This window comes from Rattus rattus, chromosome 10 (genome assembly GCF_011064425.1).
Source record: "Rattus rattus isolate New Zealand chromosome 10, Rrattus_CSIRO_v1, whole genome shotgun sequence".
NCBI lineage: Eukaryota > Metazoa > Chordata > Mammalia > Rodentia > Muridae > Rattus > Rattus rattus.
Window position 1 is genome coordinate 66,611,752 of NC_046163.1, and position 22,190 is coordinate 66,633,941.

Sequence of the window (22,190 nt, forward strand, 5' to 3'; positions counted from 1 at the left end):
AACTTAGACGTGAAAGGAGTTTATTTTTAGTTTGTCCATGATGGTGGGAAGGCAGAAGACATAGCAGCAGGCAGGGAAGGGATGGTGATCTTGAGTGTGGGTTGTGTCTTTTCCTCCTGATTTTTCATTAAAACAATGCTTCTGAGCCCTCTACTGTAATACCTGGTCCTTTGAAATCAAACAAAAGAGCCACAGTAATGTCTCTTGCTCACAAAGAGGAAATGAAAAGAACCAGAGAAATAGAAGAATATGGAAGTAGAAACCATGGCACCTGGATAACCCACCAGTGTTTATTCACAGGGCAATGTTACAGATTCTCCATGTATTACAACTGCAGTTCCCAGAAGTGTTCAGACAACTGACTGGATCCCAAGGTTAGCTGAATCTGTAGCTATCAGATATGACCATCGCCTGATCCATGCTTTGGTGGCTTTGTAGGACAGATACAAAGAGAACTGGTCCTATCTCTTCCCCCATCTCTGTATCATTCTTCGTTTCTCTCAGCAGTCTTTGAGCCCTGCGTTCAACACTGTGTGACCACTGGCTCTCCAGGAGAGCAGACAGGTTCATTAAAAGTCTGTTTCTAGTAGCTGTGCTTCTCTAAGGCTGGATCCTCTCTGAACCTTGGCTTCATTATATACCTAAGAAACACGGTCTGTGATGGTTTGAAAGAGAAACAGCCTCTGTAGTTTCGTGCCACTCCAATGCTTTGTCTCCAGTCAGGAATATTTGGGGGGGGGGGTTCGTTTAGATGGTGCAGCCATGTTGGAGAAAGTGTGTCACTGTAAGCAGGTTTGGGGAGTTTAAAGCTAAGTGGCATTTCTAGTCTGTCTCTCTGTTTCATACCTGTAGTTTAAGGTGTGAGTTTCCCTAGAGAGAGAGTTATGGGTAGATGTGGGCACCCTGACATGGGTATTGGGAACCAAACTAAAGTCCCCTGGAAGAGTGCTTTATGGTTAGGTTCTCTAAAGGAACCAAACTGATAGAATGACTATATTTGGGATTGGCTTTAGAGTGGCTGTCAGACTGGGTGGTCTGACTATCCCAACAATGGAAAGGTCAAGATACAATAGACCATCCATGAGGCTGGATGTCTCAGCTGGTCTTCAGGATACACCTGAAGAAGCAGTGGTCGTATGAACTTGCCAGCAACATAAGGGCAAGCAGGCGAAAAGCAAGAGCTTCTTTCTTCCACGCCTTTTATTTAGGTTGCCAGCAGAGGATGTGGTTCAGATTTAGAGAGTATCTCCTAACCTCTGGGTCTTCACTTTAAAAATCTCTCGCAGGAGGACCAAGATAACTTTGGCTTTAATTCCATATAGACAAATTGACAACTAAAAATAGCCATTTCAAGTGCTAAGTGCTCTTAGCTGTTGAGCCATCTGTCTGGCCTCTCACCTTTGGACTTTCGAGGTCTAGTGCAGACACACGTGGGCTTACACAAATCACACTCACTCACGTACTGATGCTCTTGTCTTTTAGGGCAGCTCTCTGTGATCAAGTAGTGTCCCTTCCCACTCTCTGTAGGCAGCACCCATCTCCTGAATCCTTGCTACATTTTAAGTACCAGCTTGACCACATGATTTAGAATGACTCTCTCCCTGAGCCTCTGGCTGGTAAAATGCTAGGTCCATTTCGCTTCCAGCTCTGATCTGCAACTCAAGACAAGTTTACTCTGTGATACAAACACAGACTTCACAGAGGCCAACTGAATGTCATGGTTTTGTTCTTAAGAAATCCCTGGCCTTTTGTTGTGAGAGTTGTACTTGAGGTCTTTTTTTGTGACAATTTCCTTGAGATGAATGTGCTTTTGCACAAAGCCCATTGGGGTCTTCAGAACCTTTCTGGAATGGATTCAGTACAGAAGTGTATTCAAATTAGGCCTAATGTTGAACAACATTGCCAGCAATATTGGGGACAGTTGACACATGAATGTAAAATTCTTATGAAATACAAAACCGTGCTGACTGAGGAGACAAAGCTGTTACATGGGACTGTTAGATAGCTTCAGGTTCCCCCATGGTCTAATTGATTGTTCGTTGGGCTCACTCAGCCAAAAGTAGAGAGAAACTTTGTATAGACATCATTAGTTTTTCTCCATTTAGAGATTAATCATGAAGAGCTCTGGCTCTTTAATTCTGTAATTTGTATATTTAATGGGCTGCTGCAGAATCTATGACAGTAATTAGCATAGCCTGAAAACTCATTAATACGCAACAACATGATTAATGCAACATTAATGCAAACATGACTGGAGTTATTTGGGTTATGTAGTAAGAAGATTAAAGCTAAAATGTCCTGTTTGTTTTACCAGTGGTGAGTGTTACAGGGAGGAAAAAAAAGGAAAATAAAAACAGGTATCAAATTAGAAACGAAAAAGAATGAGCAAAACTGTGAATCAAGGTGAGTTTCTATTTTCAATTAGTTGTAAAATTAAGGACATAAATATGTTTTTTTACTTGTGTGGTTATTCATCCATGCCTTTATTATTATTAAAGGTGGGCTTACAGTCAGCCTTTTAGCTAAATCTAGTTAACCTTTTAGCAACTTTAAGCAATATTATTCTAACATTGAAAACACCTTTTAATTATAGTAATCTTTGACCAGTCCATAACACAATTCTGTTTTGAAACTAATGCACATTATCAGCTATGCCACACGGGTGAAGAGTTTGTTCCTGATTATGCAAAAGTTACACATTATATCTGTCTCACACTGTAATCACTGAAATAGATATTTATGTTTTATATGACATCACCATCAGACTCACATACCCTAATAAACTTATTCAATATTAATTGAAAAAACCTTAATATGCAGCCATGTTTTGGAAGGTTGAACACAAAAGATGCCCTGTTCTTCAGCTCTTCTCATACATGTTATGGCATGCTAAAGGCCTTTTCCCCTTATTTACTATAGTGTGCTTTATATTAAAACTGTCTCCAGCTCTAAAGAACGTAGTTCTCATTCTTAGAATCAAGTATCAAATCATTTCTAATCTCTGAATCTAAATTTCCATCTTCAGGTCTAACGTACATGGAAGAGTAAAGGATTATTTATCTGTTTTTATGTTTTGCTCTTAATTCTCAATCTACACTGGGACAATATTTGTCTCTTTTTTTTTCCACTGAAAATATCAAGCACTGGTTCCTGCTGAGCCTCAGGGAAGAAAACTGAATCTGATGAGTCTGTCCTGGTGTTTATTCTTGGTGATGACCTTGCTCATTGCCATGTAAAAGAATAACACTTTCTACCTTAGAGATCCAACCTAGGGATCTCAACCTAGGGATCTCAATAGACAGACCCAAGTCAATCACCCTGGGACCAAGTGTGTAGGTACAAGTACAAGGTGCTACCACGAGGAGGTGCTGTTAGCAGCTTGTGGCAGGACTGTGGACCCAGTGGCTTCACTATGGCTCTGAAATCCTATTTTTTAAGACCCTCACTGAGTGAATGGAAATGTCAGGACTCCTGGAAGGCTGTCCCAAAGCCTGTATATAGAACATTCCAGCCAAGCCAAGTACTCCTTTCATCCTCTTTCACATCATATGTGAAGTTAAAGTAGAAATTTAAAACAGCATATTCTGAATCCACGCTGTTTTGGAAAACTGGTCCGTGTGTGTGTAGTCTGTAGAATATTTGACCGGCCGACTGATGCTTTTTGAGCTGAACAACTATATTCTTCAAAAAGGTGCCAGCTTTTAACTTACTTTAAAAAGGGAAGGCACAGAAACAGATTAAAATGCACCATTGATAAAGCCATTTGCTGCTCTTGTAGCCACCGTTGTGGTTTTAGTTGACTGGAAGCCTATTTAATGAGACCATTATCAAATTGAATAAATAGCTACATAGTGATCCCTTGGTTGTTTAGAGGTGGAATTTTGAGAGCTTCTCATATGAATAGGCTTTCTTTGGATAATTCATATGAGATCATCCTTACTAGTGGAATGGAACAGAATCTATTTTCCATAGAGTATCTCATGTGATCCTTTATTTCTGTGCATGGATGAAGTGGACATCCTTTCTGTGATATGATCAGGTGGCTTACAGAGTGGCTGGAGGGGTAAGCAGGGTCATGTAGTCATGGGTGGGATCATAAGAAGTGGGATTTCCCACGGTTGTGGATGGAAATCACATGGTAAGAGCATTTGCTGCACAGGTAAGAGTTCAGGTTTCCCCCTCCCCAGTAAAAGGCTGTCTGTGGCTGAGTGTGTTCCTTTAACCTCAGTACTATGAGCAGAGGAGTAGGTTTGCTGGTCACTGGCCTCACAATAAGTTCAGTGAGAGACCCTGTCTCCATGAATAAGGTAGAACAGTATACCAGAAATCCTCATCTGCTTCTGCAGTATGCCAAGGCATTGGCTCCTTTACATGTGAACGCACCACTGCCACCACCTCCATCCCAAACACACTGAGACACACATTCACACACAAACACACATTCACACACAGATACACACAGGAATACACAGACACATACATGAACACAAATGAACACACACACCATAGAGACACATGCACACATACACATATACACACACCACTACCATCCACCTCCATCCCAAACACACTGAGACACACATTCACATACAAACACACACAGAGGCACACACAGACACACACAGGCATACACAGACAGATACATGAGCACAAATGAACACGCATGGGCACACACACACTACACAGACATACGCACACTCACACATACACACACACCACCACCATCTACCTCCATCCCAAATACACACAAACACCTACACATACACACAAGCACACATGGATACACATGTGTGTGTGCATGCCATCCCCACCACTAGCACAAAAACAAAGTACTCATAAGATGGATCTCTCAGTAGAATTTGGAGATTATACATTGGTTTTGGTCTGGATTATAGAAAAGGGAGAAGATGATCATTAAAAATTGCCCCTCCAAATAAAAGCAAGTATCACCTCTAAGTTTTAAGCTTTAGGAGAGTCTGCACCTGCCCCTCCATTTGCATAGTGTCCTTAATGGTGAGCACCATTTGGAAGAGATGCCCGCCATGTATTTCATGAATAAAATAAAGTTTTCTTGCAATTTCACACGGGCCTGAGGGACTCTGTGCTTGTGAGGGCTAACCTGAAAAGCAGCAGGTGCTAAGGGCTAATCCTCTGATATCCCAGAGAGCACTTGGAGAGAAATCCACCTCATTCTTGGAATTGAGTGGGAATTCGAGCCTCTTTAAAGGCTCTGTGCTGTATACACAGTGAATGTAGAGCCACAATACAGACCTCTAAGAGACACTGAGCATAAGTGCAAGCAGCAGAGATGTACACTGCTTACAGGGACTGCATTGCTGTAAAGAACCCCACAGGTGACATCATACGATTACCTAAGTTTGACGATTTCTTATCTGTGTGCATTGACAGAACTTTGCTAGAGGAGGCGGCGAGGTACAGGGAAGTCAAATGTTTTGCTTCTCATTATATATAAATTCAATGCAGCAGTTAGTGTTTGAACATTTAAAAAACATATTGGTTATTTCATTTATTTATACTTCAAATGTTATCCCCCTTCCCAGTTCCCCCTCTGAAACCCCTCTATACCCTCCCCTCCCTCTGCTTTTATGAGGCTGCTTCCCCACCCACTCTGTAACTCCCAACTCAACAGCCTTGTATTCCCCTACCATGGGGTATTGGGCCTTCACAAAACCAAGGGTCTTCCTCCCATTGATGCCAGATAGGGCCATCCTCTGCTACATATGCAGCTGGAGCCACAGGTCCCTCCATGCGTATTATTTGGTTGGTTGGTTGTTCAGTCCCTGGGAGCTTTGGGGGTTAGGGGGTTCTGGTTGTTTGATATTGTTGTTCTTCCTATGTGGTTACAAACATATGATCATCTTATTAGATGCTGAAAAAATGTTGACAAAATTCAACACCACTTCATGTTAGAAGTTTTGGAAAGATCAGGAATTCAAAGCCCATACCTAAACATAGTAAAAGCAACATACAGCAAACCAGTAGCCAACACCAAACTAAATGGAGAGAAACTTGAAGCAATCCCACTAAAATCAGGGACTAGGCAAGGCTGCCCACTCTCTCCCTATCTACTCAATATAGTACTCGAAGTTCTAGCCAGAGCAATTAGACAACAAAAGGAGGTCAAAAGGATGCAAATTGGAAGGGAAGAAGTCAAAATATCACTATTTTCAGATGACATGATAATATACATAAGTGTCCTCAAAATTTTCACCAGAGAACTCCTTCAGCTGATAAATAATGTGGCTGGATATAAAATTAACTCAAACAAATGAGTAGTTTTCCTTTATTCAAAGGATAAATGGGCTGAAAGAGGAAGTAGGGAAATGACATCCTTCACCATAGTCACAAATAATATAAAATAAATTGGTGTAACTCTAACCAAGCAAGTGAAAGGAACTCAAGTCTCTGAAGAAAGAAATTGAAAAAGACCTCAGAAGATGGAAAGATCTCCTGTGCTCATGGATTGGCAGGATTAACATAGTAAAATGACCATCTTACCAAAAGCAATCTATAGATTCAATGTAATCCCTATCAAAATTCCAACTTAATTCTTCACAGAAATAGAAAGAATATTTGAACATTTTAAGTAAGAAAATTTGGCTATCCCATTCAAGGGGATATGTGCATGTATGTCAGCATATTGGGTCTGTGTGTATAAATGCTCTTTTCTTTCTTATTTCCTGTTTTTAAAACAGAGCACCTCTCTGAACTTGGGTCTTTCTGTTTTGACTACACCGGGGGCCCCTAGGCTGCTCCAGTCTTTGATCAGTCTCCTCAGCCCTGGACTTGCAGGCATGCACTGCTTTACCTGGCTTTCATGTGGATCCTGGGGACCCAACTCAGGTCCCCATACATGGGCAACAAGCACTTTACCAGTTAAGTCATCCCTCTCTCTTAGTCCTCTAGCATAAGGGGAATCCATCCATTTTTCTAAAATGCTCTTGCTCCCTGGAGGGTCCTCCTTGCAGGAGGACACTCACGCTTTACCAGGCTCTGGTTACCTCTGACAAATATGGACTGAGATGGTCACAGTTCTAGTCATTTTATGGAGAGCAGTCAGCCTTTGGGTACCATCAGGGGCAGCTCCCCATTCTCTAGTTAGAAAGAGTATGCATGACAATGATTTCATACATGGGAAGTCATACTTGTGGTCATGTTCAACAGCAAGAAGCCTTTAGTACCTTCAGATGTTTTCTTGCTTTGTTTGAACAACTTTTAATTTGTATTACACCTAAAGTGTAGCTTCTTTATTTTACATTTCTCTACACTGAAAATCAGAATTCTTCCATGGAGTGGCCAAGCCTCTACTAGGAAAGGTACATAAATGGAATGCAGATACCTCTCCTTATGCAAGGCCTGAGTAGTTGAGTTCCCACAAGACAAGGACCTATGGGGACATTCATGTAGAATCTTCTGGCTTTTCCCAAGGGAACACTTGGTTCAATTTTGCCTTGTGTTTTTATTCTTGGCTTTACTATTGGAAGTCTTTCATTTTGTCTATGATGGTCTTTCCACAGAATGAGAAAAAGAAAGCTCGGGCTGTGACTCATTCTTGTTTGTCTCTGAGGATCATGGGCACAGAACAGATCATACCCCTCTGTTTGTTAATAATGATGATGTGCTTGAGTCAACACAAGGGCCTGGTCTGAGTTGATCAGCTAATCTGGATGTTCTCTCCCATTGGGAGCTTAGTTATGACAATAATTTCCCCACCAACCTGTTCCAAACAATAGTTAGGTGATAATCAAAAAGTTAGAAAGGTCTGGCTGGTTCATTGGTTCTAAGTGTTAATAGGAACATCCAGAGTTGAGCCAAGCAAGGATGAGAAACTGACTCAGGTTGCTAATTTGCTAAGGGTTCTGGACATTGGAAGAATTTTATCTCCTGATTAATACATCTTTAGTTTTTTTTCAAATATTTAATAATGGTTCTTAAAAGCTTTAACCTCCCTTTTAGCCCACCACCCACCAGAGGTACTGGGAAAGAAAGAATATAGGGGGTGAGGGGAGGAAGTGAACCTGTTTAGAAAGGTTATTTGGAGCAACTCCCATCTGTATTGTCTGAAAACCTGTAGTTCAGTTCACAGGTTAGCAGGCAGCAGGAGCTCGATCCACTCGCAAACACTTCACGGATACACCAGTAGTTCAGTTTGGTAGAGTTGGGATAGCAACAGCTATGGCATGACATAGGAGAGACAGCCAGGCCTCAGCCTCAGCTTGAGTCAGCAGGAGGGACCAATAGGAACACAGGAGAAGGTCTCCGCTGTGCCTTTCTCTAGGAAGTGAAGATCAGCGAAGACTCAAGACCCATAAGCCTTGTACAGCTAGTTGTACCAGCAAGCCAAGCTCTGTCTCCATCACTCCATTGAGTCCTATTTATACCCTCCAAACGCCATGCCTTGCCTCAGCACCTGTATTCCATCAGCCCAAGTTCTCAGAGTCCTGACAAATGCAGCCCTAGTATGCAGTGTGAGGCAGACCAACGCATGAGTGTTGTTAACAAAGACTCCTTTATCACGTGACTTTTCATATGCTTGCTTTAGCAGAATATCCTCTCTCCTGTTCTCCTGTGTCTCCTTCACGAGTCTGCCTCAGTGTTTCACCTGTGTCCACTTCAGGAAAACACTCCTTCACACGTTTGCCTCAGCAAAACAGCATCCATCCAACACCACTGACTCTCCAAAGAACCCTTAAGTTTCCACTTAAGATTAGGATTTAGGAAGAGACTGGGTGCCAGAAATTAAATCAGGATTTCCTGCGTATACAGCATATCACCTCTCTATACTGTAACCACAATTGGTACTAAACACTGTCACTTGGTTATGTGCCAATATGCTGGGTACAGTGTGCACACTATTGTTAAATATAGGAAGTTCTTAAAAAAGATTGTACATGAGAAAATGAGAAAATGAATGTAAAACCTTTTCGGCTGTGAAGAAACAGATTGTAAGTAAAGGTGTCCTGAGCTGTCTCAGTGCCGGACTGTGAGCTGCTCTTCTTGTCCCGTCTTCTCCTGCCCATTCCATACATTCTTCTTCAGGCTTTGAATCCTGCTGGGGCTGGACTATGGCAATATCCCTTATCAACCATCCCCTTGCCTTCAAAATGTCATGTTTCCTTCTGAAGAAGTTCTGAGTGCATAGAAAGCTGGCAGTAGTTAGGAGACAGAATGAGTGTGCATCTTCACTCCATTTCTGGGTCTTACCTCCAAAGGAGTCGGAAGTGGATTCACATTCATTTGGCTGCGTGAGATCCTGTCATGTGGCTGCAGGGGCCTTTGATGGGAAGGTTTGAAGGGTGAGTTTCATCCTGCTCCCTGTCAGTGCTTGTTAATTTATTTTTCGGATTGCCATAAAAGCTACTGAAATCATTCCATGCATAGGTCCCTTGGCCACTGTACTGGTGAAGTGGAAATTTCTGGTTTCTTTGGAGACTCAGTTGTGCCAATGTTTTTCAAAAGGCTGTCCTATGGGAGGTTGTTTGCTGAGGCAGACACTTGAGAGGACACAATGTTTGGAAAGAGTATAAGTAGAACCCAACAGACTGTCTTGCATTGGTTCACCTTGCGATGGTTCACTGGTCTTTGCTGGTGACAATCTTAACATTGGTCTGCCTTGCAACACTGTGGTCTTCATTGATCTTCACTTGTAATGACTTCATAGAGAAAAATGGACCAAAGAACTTCTCATGGCTGCTTCTTGCCTCTTCCACAGACTTGTGCCAATTTGGTGGGGCCTTAAGGTTTCTTTTGGATCTAGTCGCTGCTACTAATTCATATTTTGTTTTTGTTGATTGGACTGGGCTGCCGCTACTGTTTTGTGTTTGATGTTTTAGACTGAATTGCTGATATCATGACAACAAAGATTGGAGTCATCCCCAAAGAATTACTTCTAAACAGATCTACATTCTTTTTGTCCTATTAACCATTCTTCTCCCCTGCCTTTGATCAGTGGCCTAGAAGGAAGATTGAAGCATTTAAGAACCCTTCTTAAAGTAGGTTTTAAAAAATATCTAAGCCTACATACTGCAAGTTGGTGGAATTTGATTAATCTTTGACAATGCTTGTTTGATAACATGAATAGGAGACATTGCTCCATATTTAATATATTTATTATGTTGGCAAATAATTCTTGAACTCTTACTTATCTGGCATGAATGTATATATTTAAAATTATAAAAAATGTATGTTTATTTCTGCATAGTTTCGTGCATATATACACATGGATATTCACTGAGCTAGAAAACAATAATAGAACTGATAAACTTTGGAGATCTGTGTCAAAGTTTTCAGCTCCTCATTGACAATAAAAATCCTATCTTACTTAAAGATGGTTTTGTAGCTGAAACTTTTCTTTAATCTGGGCATAAACACTACTTTTGCTAGAGTCACTTGTTAAAATATTAATAATAAACAATTAAGGCAGATACATCAAGGAACTAAAATGTATGCTGGAAAGTCGGTTGCTTGTCCCAGAAAACCAGGAGGTATACTGGATGGATTACAATTCACCATTCAATTAAATTGTGTCCAAGTTAAACAGCACTGTGTATTGAACGTTAAACACCCCCACAAGCTCATGTGTTTGAAGCACATGGTCGCCAAATAGTGGAGTTGCTTTGAAAGGTTGTAGAACCATGATTAAGTGGAGCCCCGTGGAAAGAAGTACGTCACTGGGGTGGGTCTTCATGTTTTATCCCACTACACTTGTAGTCTACTTCCTACTTCCTGACTGGGATGAACTGTATCCAGCCACCTTCCTGTTATCATGCCTTCCCTACCACAATACAATGTAGTTTTTCAAACTGTAAGTGAACTATTCTTCTTTAAGTAGTGTCTTGTCAGGCATTTGATCACAACAATAGGAAAAATAACAAATCCCATCAGTTGGCTCATGTTTAAATTACCACAACCACAATCTTCGACACAACAGATTCCCAAAAGAATTTATAAGTGGAGTCTGTTGCATAACAAATGAAGCAGGTGTACCTATTAAGATGATTTAAATTGGGGATAATGTATCATCTATGCAAGGCTGGTTGAAAGTCTATAACTGTAAGATATTGGCAAAAGCATTCTAATTGTAAGTGTGATGCTTTAAATAATACAGCCAAGTCTCATGATATCTTGACTTTATAGGAACTACCTAAAAATCTTGGGAAAGTAATCTGGAGAGGAAGAAATTGAGATTTATCTGTATTGATACAGACACTTTTCTGTCGATATATAATCCAAATGTAGATGAATGTTATGTATTAGGATATATGTACCTATTTGGCTGTATCAGTAGATATGTAACTTGCACAGATAGCAATCACTCTCTATTCACCTGTAATGTGACTTTATCTAAGATTCCATCACATCGCTTATAGTTTTTCAATTATAATTAGGCTAACATTGTTAGGCTCAATTATCTGAACTATTTTCCCTGGTTCTTGGTGGTGTTTTAGAGCTCTGGAGTTCTTGGTCGCAATCATGTGTGCACTGGTGACTGTCAGGGCAGGGGATCCCCTGTTCTTAAGTTTATACTTTTACCTGAAAGGCTTCTTGTTCTTTAGACATGCCAAACTGGTCTTTCTCTTAACCATAACTTTCCTAATGGGGTAATGCTCATTACAGTCAGGTTTTATTCTTCCTCAACTTCCCAAAACAGCAACTCAAGAAACAGACATTGAAGGAAGAAAAGTGGAAACTGTTATGTAATACAAAAACAGTGGTTGACAAGGTCAGCCATTATCATCCCACCTACTGCGTCAGAAACTACATCCGTTTTTCCCAAGTCTTTAACAATGAGTCTGGTTTCTCATTTTCACTGTTGGTGTTGTTCCAGAGAAAACAGAACTGAAATACAGTGTTTGAAGAAGAGGAGAAAAACATACCAGACTCTTTCAGAAAGTACACATGTATCTCAAAGGGAGAATGTCTTAGTTGGGGTTTTACTGCTGTGAACGGACACCATGACCAAGGCAACTCTTATAAGGACAGCATTTAATCGGGGCTGGCTTACAGATTCAGAGGTTCAGTCCATTATCATCAAGGCAGAAGCATGGCAGCATCCAGGCAGGCATGGTGCAGGAGAAGCTGAGAGTTCTATATCTTCATCTGAAGTCAGCTAGAAGACTGACTTCCAGGCAGCTAGGCTGAGGGTCTTAAGCCCACACCCACAGTGACACACCTACTCCAACAGGGCCACACCTCCTAACAGGGCCACTCCCTGGGCTGAGCAGATATAAACCATCACAGAATCACAAAACCCTATTCTAATTGCATGTTTACAGTGAAATTCAATATGTGTACAAATAAATATTTTCATTCAATTTAAAAATATCATATCTGATCTTTAACATATAAGTTTTTGTTTATGGAAAGAAAAACAGAAGTTATTTTAATGTTATGTTAATACAAAAAGTGACTGAGTTAAGATAAAATTATGAGTCAGCCTTGGCCATTCAGTTCAACGCATCCTTATTGAGAAGCTGAGTTCTTTTACACCGAGGAATTGAGAGGAAGAACAAATTATCATATATAAGAAATATTATGAGACAAAAATGTTCCACTTCTATAAAGCTGTGTCTGTGGAACAGAATCCAAGCACAGAGACTGACTCAGAACAAAGGGTTAGCATGCTAAAAATAGACTTTTCTCCAAGATTAAACATTTATTTGGCAAATATTTTGAGGACTCTGTTTTGTGCCAGCCACTGTTCAAGGTGTTAAAGACGCAGAAGTAAATAAAGCAAAGTTCCTCCAGCGTCGGGTGCTTTCTGAGGACATTTTAAAACAGTCAGAAGAAAACAATAATCTGGCTAAAACACCGGCTGACTAAATAAATAAAGTGTTAAGAGGCTATAGTCTGTAACAGACAAGGAGATCAAATCCTTTGTATAGAAGGAATACTTAAAAATCAACAATAAAAGCAAGACCGTCTTTGTGCTGGCCACATGGGCTTCTATATTTGGATGCTTGGTTATCAGGAAGTGGGCTACTTAGGATGAATAAGAGGTGTGGCCTTATTGGAGGAAGTATGTCACGGGGGGGGGCGGGGCAGGCTTTGAGGTCTCAGAAGCGCAGGATTTTCCCCGTGACTCTTTCTCTCTTCCTACTGCCTGGGATCTCATTGTAGAACTCTTAGTTACCATGTCAGCTTGCCTGCCACCATGTTCCCTCCCAGGATGATAATGAACTAAACGTCTGAAACTATAATTAAATGTTTTCCTTTATAAGAGTTGCTGTGGTTTCTCTTCACAGCAGCAGGACGTTGACTAAGATACCATGTATCTCAAAATACAATGAAGCTTTATCCCGTTGAGGAGCCTTTCTGTGAGAGAAGCCCAAATTCAGCATTCATTCTAGACATGCAAATCACAAAGCAGAATCAGATTCTATTACCTAATCCATCTGATCCTCACTGGTCTCTCCCGGAAAGGCCAAGGCTGGATTTCTACTAGCGTTCGAACTGCCGAGGCTGACAGTGGTTGTAAAACGATGAAATACGAGTAAGAAGCGAAGCAATTTGAGAAGTCTCTTGTCGTGAACTAAGAAATGAATTGGTGGTTACCTTTCAAGGGGTGACGACGTGGAGGGGGAGTAAAGAATGAGGAAGGCAAAGCCTTGGCCAGAGATGGAGAAGGGGAAGGCAGAGGGCTGGGATCACAGTGGTTAGAGCAGTATGGGGCAACAGGGTGTCTGAAAAAACCAAGTAAAGTGTAAGATGGTAAACTGCATGTCTCTGGAAAATAACAATTACAATTCCGTGAGCCAGATAAACTGGATAAAGAAAGGAAATAATATATATATATATATATATATATATATATATATATATATATATATATATCAGAAACACAATGTAGCCTAGAGAGTAAGGCAAGGAGGCTGGGCCAGCAGGAGGAGAAGGCAGGGATAGGACAGGAATATTTTATCAATATCTAATATATATATATATATATGTATATATATAATATGTTATATATATATATATATTAGATGTGTGCTGTGTGTTTATGCAATGTGTGGTATGAATATGCATGTGTGTATGTGTGCAAGTGTAAATGCACATGTATGCTGTGCAAGTGTGAATGTGTGTGCATGTGAATGATGGGCACACACACAAAACAATGGAATCCAGCTGGGAGAGTGGTGCTACAACCGGGACAAAGGGGATAACACACACCATGCCACTGGACAAAGAAATTCATACACAATTTCAAAAAAATCAACATATTGACGGCTAGTACATCTGAATTTTTGTTGTCACTGATAATATAAAAGTTAGACAAAAACGACCTCAAATTATCATGTTCTGAAGTAATCCATTTCAGAGTATGAGTGCAACAGAGATTCAAAGCAAAAAGCATGTGTGAATGTAAAACTTTCTTTTTCTGCAGCTACTGTAGGATTTAAACTTACAAAAGGATTCCACATTTGCTGTTGGTTAGATTTTCTACTGTCGTATACAGAAAAGCAGGAAAATGAACATGGTGTAGATTGTTTCTGCACAACAGCTCTTGACATTCAGTACTCAAATAGAAAAGACGTGTGCTTGGCTTCCAAAAGCTCAGGTTCAGGTCCTCCGCAAGTCTCAGAAAAATCTTCATTTCTGACTTCTCAAATCATAGATGCCACTCTTGCCTGGCTCTAGATTTGTACACGTGGGTTCTTTCGGATATACTCTCCTTCATGCTGACTGTACTTTGCACAATAGTATTAGCCAACACTTTGGTTGGTGAGGTCATGGACCCCTGAGGAGAACCTGGTATTATCACATTCCTTTAGCAATATGATTCTCAACTACATTCTAAACACCTGTCCTGTATCCACAGATAAGTGAACTGTTAGCCCTTATCAGAGCTAGAACTTACACTCCATCCACTTGTTCATGAATTTGACATTTGTCTAGTCTTATAATACTGTTTAATTTCATATATTTCTTGCTTGTTATAGTATATATAATCTATTATTAACATATTATTAATATAGTATATATTCATCCAATCAAATATATCTGTGTATATATAATCACGGCCATATTTGCTGACACTTGTCCCACTAGCCCAAAGCACTGACCACTTAAAATTTGTTCCTTAAAATTTATTTCCCAAATGAATATGTAAACTTAGAGACAATACAAGCAGTCTATTATTTCTCTTCTCTAGATAATGACGTTGAAGCTTAGCTCACTTCTTCTCTGTCTTGCCTTGAGCAGTGCAGATCTCCATTCTATGGAGTGGAAAGCCGCTATTCACTGTGCTGCCTGTTTGAGTCAGAACTGTACCTTCACAGTGTCTAGAGTAGAGCTTTCGGGATGCTTGTCTGGGGATGACCCGCAAGCTTTCTTCCTCTTGGACCAGAGATGGAAACACGTTTGTGAGGTAGAGGGCAGGGAGGGGAGGGGATGCTCTGAAACACAACTGTAATCAAACCCTCTGCCCTCACACAGGATTTCATATCTGCATTCATTCCTTTGGTCAGTGAAAGTCACGTGACTGAGTCTAAGTCAGCACTTGGGAATCTGTAGATAAGTGACTTCTACTGGGGGAAAGAGGGTGTTAATTATCTTGAATAATTGTGCATTTAACCATTCTATCTCATTGTAAATTCAATAACGTTTTCTTTATTTCACACATCCATCAAACTGTTATTATGTTTATATTTACATATATTTATTTGTGAGTTTAGCTTATTTAAATAAATGACTACACGAAGTAAGCATTCGACTCAAAGGCTAGGATTCGTCTATCTGCGTCGTCATAGTAACCTAACTATTATGAACATGCTTGATAGAATTGTAAGTTTTCAGTTTCCTCCTAGAGTCCAGGAGAAAGAGAATCATTTTCTATTCATCTTGATAACATGGATAAAAGAGATGTCAAGACTGAGAGAGATGTGGCTGACAACGTCAAATCAAGATGCCCTTCCTTGCCTCACATGTTTTACTTCATGTGAGAAACTTACCTCTCCATACAGACTTACCTACTTGTTGGTCTAAAACACATTTCTTTGTTCTAGAAGGCTTGCACATTTATTGTTTTGGGGGACACACATGCATTTGTACAGTCGTTGAATGCTGTGTAATAATTAAAATATTCCCAAATGCATCTTAACTATTTAAATATTTCCATAATCCTTGAGTATTATTTTTCTTTCACCAAATTTCTCAAGTCGCAGTCAACAGTAATATACTGAGATGGAAGGACTGCTCCTCTCTTTCCTCCCTCACACTCTGGCTTCTATTGTCTCCTGGTGCTCTGGAGATGCCATTCTGCCCTTTAGTAGAGAGCCAGTGCCACCTTCCTTTCTTGAATTACAGCTATTTTTATTCAATGCCCTTGAGCTATCTAGCTTGAATTTTCACCATAGTAGTATTTGAGAGGAAAGAGAAGATCAAAAACTGCTGGTCAGGCTGAACCTCTCATCTACCTTCTCCTCACCTAAAATCTCAATATAGTTATGAGATATACTTGTGCACGTTGTTAAGTAATGGAACAGGAAGGTGGACCAGATGACGATATGGCCGAGTCAGTTTAAGTTCAGTACCTGTCAGCTTGACACAAGCCTTGTCAATGGCCAGTGGACATTATCTAGAGATGGTAGACAAGATTACTTTGATGGTTAATAGATGTCAGAAGGCCCAGCTCACTGTGGGTGGCACCAATCCCTGGGCTATAGAATGGTGCTAATCACCAATGACCTTAGGGGTAAGCCAGCAAGCAGCTAGCTCCTTCATCATTTCTGCTCTAAACCCCTGCTCCTGCTTGAGTTTCTACCTTGACTTCCCTCAGTGATGGATTAAAACATGTAAATTCAAACAAATGTCCTCTAAATCGCTTTTGGCCTTGGTCTTTAGTGTTTGTCATAGCAACAGAATGAAGCTAACCCCACCCCATGGAGGTCCTTCAGTTATTAGCCCAGCCCAAAGGGAGAACTTTCGAGTGTTTCTAATCCTGGCCTATTGTGCATTACTGCTCGAGTCAGAATCCATCCATCATTTATTACTGTGCTTTGGCTTCTGTTGGGTTCTCAGGTATGCTGCTGATCTCTCTATTCTGCCCTGCTAATTTTATATTTCCAACGGGACGTACCAGAGCCAACTGTGACAGTTAGATGTCACTGTTAGGTCCAGCACCTTAAGGGAGATGCCCTCTACACAAGGAGGTCTCCACATACGTGCTGCAGAGGTGGGATCCCAAGATGGGAGCAGGGTCCTAGCAGTGCGTTTGAGAGAGGCACTGCAGGTCAGCTTCTGAGAGAAGAGAACTGGCTGGTGGGTGTGTACTCTGGAGAGTCTGAAACTTACCGCCATCCGCTGACTCTGTCACTCAGCTCCAGCAGGCTAGCTCGCCCACAGAATTTCGTTTTAGCACCTATTGTTAAATTTATTCTTTCATTTTCATAGGATTTAAACAATGATGTCCTTTGGGTTTTTTTTTCATTTGTGTCAAAAACTCATTTACTTTTAGGGCCCTCTGATAATATTTTCAAACAGATATGATTAGGTATCCAGTTTGGGGGTTGACAGCCTGACTTTTCTGGTGGTCAATTTTTGGGACACACTTAAACTTCATTTTATATTGGTCAACAGGATTAAACATAGCAGGTAATATAACTTCAGAGTTCCACTTAGCCTTTAACAGGGTATATTTAAACCCATCCAGTAGGGCCAAACACACTGCTGTATTTAATTTCCTGGCTGTATTCACTGCGTCATACGTGATAATGAAGGCAGATGTTTATCAGGAAGAGTCGACAAAACGGCAGCCCTGACTAACCAGTGCCATTCACATCTCCAGGCATCAAGGCCAGCTTCTGGACAAGGGTGCCTGAAGGGCTGATCCTCCTGGCACTGCACCCCGACAACGAGGAAGAGTATTTCGCCCTTCAGTTGAAGAGTGGCCGTCCATACTTTCTTTACAACCCCCAGGTAAATTACTAGGCACAATAGTTGGCATTCTTGAGAATGTCAGTTGGATGCCAGGTACTGAGGTAAATGTTCATAGGACATCCTCATCTGAGGCCCCCAGGGCTTCCAGAAGGCGTCCTGCCTTGTCTACAGCAGAGTTTCTCAAGCTTTCTCATGCTGTGACCCTTTAATGCAGCTCCTCAGGCTGAGGTGACCCCAGCCATAAAATTATTTCATGGCTACATCATCATTTTGATTTTGGCACTGTTATGATGCAGAATGGAAATATCTGATATGTGACCCCCAAGGGGTCACAGCCCACAGGTTGGGAACCACAGATCTGTGTCCTACCAATGAGGAAAATGAAAATTACAGACAAGGAACTGACTGTACACAGTCCAAACAGCAGAGCTCTCTCCCAACCGCATCTGTTCTACTTAAAGTTAGTATGCCTCCCTATGATGGTTGAAAATGGATAGCTGCAATGGTGCATGACTGGGATTTTGTCCTTCAAGAGGCTGGGGCTCAAGGACTGCTGTGGGTGGGAGGCCAGCCTTGGTGCGTAGTGAATTCCAGGCCAGCCTGGGCTACAGGTGAGACCTTGACACAAAAATAAACCAACAAGTTATTTAAAACAAATCTGGACAGATTTTCTCAGAGAATAAATGATGACTTTGTTTTCTCTCAGGCCTGCGTTCTTCTCCCTTCCCTTTGTTTTACCCTTAACTCTTTTTACTTAAGTAGTTAAGTACTTAACTAGCAAATATTTAAGTGTAGTTAAGTACTGTTTAACTTCTTATTTCAGATGCAGAAAGTTTTAAATGGATTGATATGGTCATAGCCCTGGGAAACAACCTAGAAAGTTTGTAATGAAATGATTAATTTAAAATATTCTGTGGATATTTAGAAAGAGATGTTTGAGGTCACATGAGCATGAAATGGAAGCTTCGGTCAGAGTGGTCAGTCTCCTCAGGAAGTTCTAATGGCCATTAGACATTAGGCAGCACACTCAGCCTGTGAGTGATTTACCAAAAAAGACTATTTGCTCTCCATTTGCTTAAGCCTTCCCTCTAAAACCAGCGACTGAGGCCATGAACAATACTTCCAAATAAATATTTTATGTGATGTTATCAAAACTACTGAGGCTTGCCCACGCTGTGTCCAAGGTATACTAGGATCCTGGACTAAGAGCTGTGGGGGAGGGCCTCAGACTCTTGCAACCTGGAAACCTGGTGACCTGGAGGAAGATCTGGGCCTCAGATACCCAGTGACTTTCCAGGAAGGACCAGGATGAGAAGAACCCAGGCTTGAGCACCCACTGACCCAAGGGGTCACCTTTTGGATCAAGTATGTCTGAGGATCCTGCTACGCCCAGCAGGCTGGTGGATGGGGGGGGGGGTTCCCTGCTTAGTGGAGCTGAGAACGGAGCACATGCCAGTAAAGGTTGCTTCGTGCTGTCTTCGAAGTGGCCCGATAGATCCTGAGCTTGGGAATTAGATGACCTTTGGGACAAGAACCACTGGATATCCTACCCTTGCTAAAACTGCAGCTTCTTATTGGAGAGAGAGAGAGAGAGAGAGAGAGAGAGAGAGAGAGAGAGAGACAGACAGACAGACAGACAGACAGACAGAGACAGACACACAGAGACACAGAGAGACACAGAGAGACAGAGACAGACAGAGACAGAGAGGCAGAGAGATAGAGAGACAGAGAGACAGAGACAGAGACACAGAGACACAGAGACAGAGAGATAGAGAGATAGAGACAGACAGGGACAGAGAGGCAGAGAGACTATGCAGATAAATAGCATCACCAGCAAACCCAATCGCTAGGGAGACAGAGAAGCTGCAGCTGCCAGGGAAGGCAAGGCAGATGGTAGCTATAGACAGAAATCAGCACACTAAAGTTGGTTCAATTACAGAACTGAGAACATTAATTTTTTTTCCTTTGAACACTTTAAGGAGATCAATTAGAGAAGAGATATTTTTAAAGCTTACCTTGGTAAAACATAAAGTTGGAGAAAGTTGCAGAACAAGAAGAAAAGGAAGAATAAGATAAAAATAATATACCATTTTAAAATGTGTTGATAAAGGGCCTCTTATGAATTTATTGAAAAACCCGAGCAAATCCCAGTCAGGATTCAGCGGGTGATCCCTGTGCCAGGCATATATCTTCTCTACCCAGAGTTCTGCGTGTCTGAACCCAATCATGGACACATCGATGAGGTGTGTCCCATCACATCCCATTTCCCAGGGGAGCTTCCCCCAATGTCAGCTAGTCACTAAGTGGCAGGATTTAAAACCATGCAGCCTAGGTCTACATCTAGGGAGGCACTCCCATAACTTGGGGAGAGACTGAGGCAGGAGAATTGCCAAGAGTTTAAAGTCAGCAGAGGTTTTATGAGACTCTGCCTCTCAAGAGAAAAGATGAAGCAAGCATCGAGCGGTCTCCAGGACGGTTTAGCTTTCCTTTGGTGCTTCTTTTCATCAACAAACAAGGATGCTTCTGAATATTCAGAAACGTAGGACAAATGGTGGCCTCGGGGTACTATATGGAAGGGCACTGTGGGTAAAGCCTGGGAACTGAAGGTGAAAGGCATCTAAAACTATCCCAAAGAGAGGCCAGGATAAAGGGTAAACCTTACCACATTACCTTAACCCCGAGTATCCAGAGAGTGCATAACCAGTGGTGGGTTTTACAGGCAGATACCACCTTCAATATGGAAGAACGTTAAAGCACGGAAGAAATGAAGACAATGGCAAAGCACAAAGGAAAAAAAATCAACAAATAAGGTTAGCTGTAGGGGCTGGAGGACAGAACAGAAAGATTTTTTAATGTGCCCGCTTAGCACATAGTTAGGAACTCCATCACCCTGATGCCATTTTTCTGTAAGATAAAGAATGATCATTAAATAAAAGTTTTCAGAAAATACATGGATGAACACGATGGATGAAAGGAATGAAATGCTAAAGTGTAGACCTCCTCAGGATCCGGAGGAGAGCAGTGGAAGCGAGCAGCAGGCACAGGAAGAAGAAGGCCGGGGAGCAGTGGAAGCCTGGCTCTGCAGCACACCCTTATCTGGGGATTTCTGAGAAGCCATGTGGAGAAAGCCCTGGCCATTTCAGCACTTACCCCAGAGGCTCTAACGGGAGCAGAGAGGCTCTCTTAAGGGGTGGCAGTTCATCCTTGAAGCCACCAAGTCAGTCAAATGCCATCGCCATCCTAAGTCAGACCAACTGTTTTAGACCACAGGATAGAAGTGGTGTTGAGTGTTTGTGTTTTCCTGTATAACTGGTTAAGAACTTACAGGGCAAAGAGGAGAGTTCAGTGAGTTAAAATACTTGCTGTGCAAATTCAGGGCCTGAGCTGGGATCCCCAGTATACGCATCTAAAGCTAGTGTGGTGGGAGCCCCTGGGGAGACAGGTACATGGGCCAGCCAGCCTAGCAGAATCTCTGACTCCAGGTTCAGTGAGAGACCCTGCCTCAAAACAGAAGACAGAGGGTAATTGAGGAGGATGATACTGTACGTTGACCTATGGACATACAGGCACCTGCACACATATGTGTATACTCACATAAGCACATGTATGTGACACACATGTATACATACATACACATACTCACACAAGCACATGTATGCAACACACATGTGCATATGCATGAACACATACCCACACAGCACACACATACTCACACAAGCACATGTATGCAACACACTTGCACATGCATGAACACATGCCCACACAAGCATATGTGTGTAACACACATGTGCACATGCACGCACACATACTCACACAAGAGAGAGAATTAAAAAAAGAGAACTTGAATCAGGCTCTGGGATTAGGCTCTATGACACAAACATGAAAAAGTGAAACTCGCAGGCCTTCCTAGACTAAGAGTTTAAGGATGGACACGCCCACATCCTTAAACATAGGAGACAAAGCATTTGGAGAATGAAAACTGTATGACTCCAGCTCTGAATGTCAACACCCCGTCTCTTTTGATGTGAGTCCTGCTGCTCTCTTTGAAACTCTAGGGTCCTTGAAGACTGCGGGGGATGAAGGGACCAAACAATGCCACCCCTCACTCAGCCACATGACTGTCATGATCCTGAAGGTGCTGCCAGGAAGCTCTCTGGAGTCCCATCAGGTAGACAGGCTGGCTCAAGTCACAGTGGCAGAGAAACGTCCTATCCTTTCTGCTCTCTTGGTCTTCTCTTAGCCCAGCTCACCCCGCTGGCACCTGGCCAGCAATTCTGCCCCTGCCCCATACA

General features: G+C 41.7%; 1 protein-coding gene across 1 annotated transcript in view; it reads left to right on the forward strand.

The window, feature by feature from the left end:
- Ush2a (usherin) overlaps nt 1-22,190 on the forward strand; it is a 670,292-nt gene that overhangs the window by 222,743 nt on the left and 425,359 nt on the right. The window contains exon 21 of the mRNA XM_032915475.1: nt 17,807-17,937. Within this exon, the coding sequence (XP_032771366.1) occupies nt 17,807-17,937 (131 nt within the window). The remainder of the gene's footprint in view (nt 1-17,806; nt 17,938-22,190) is intronic.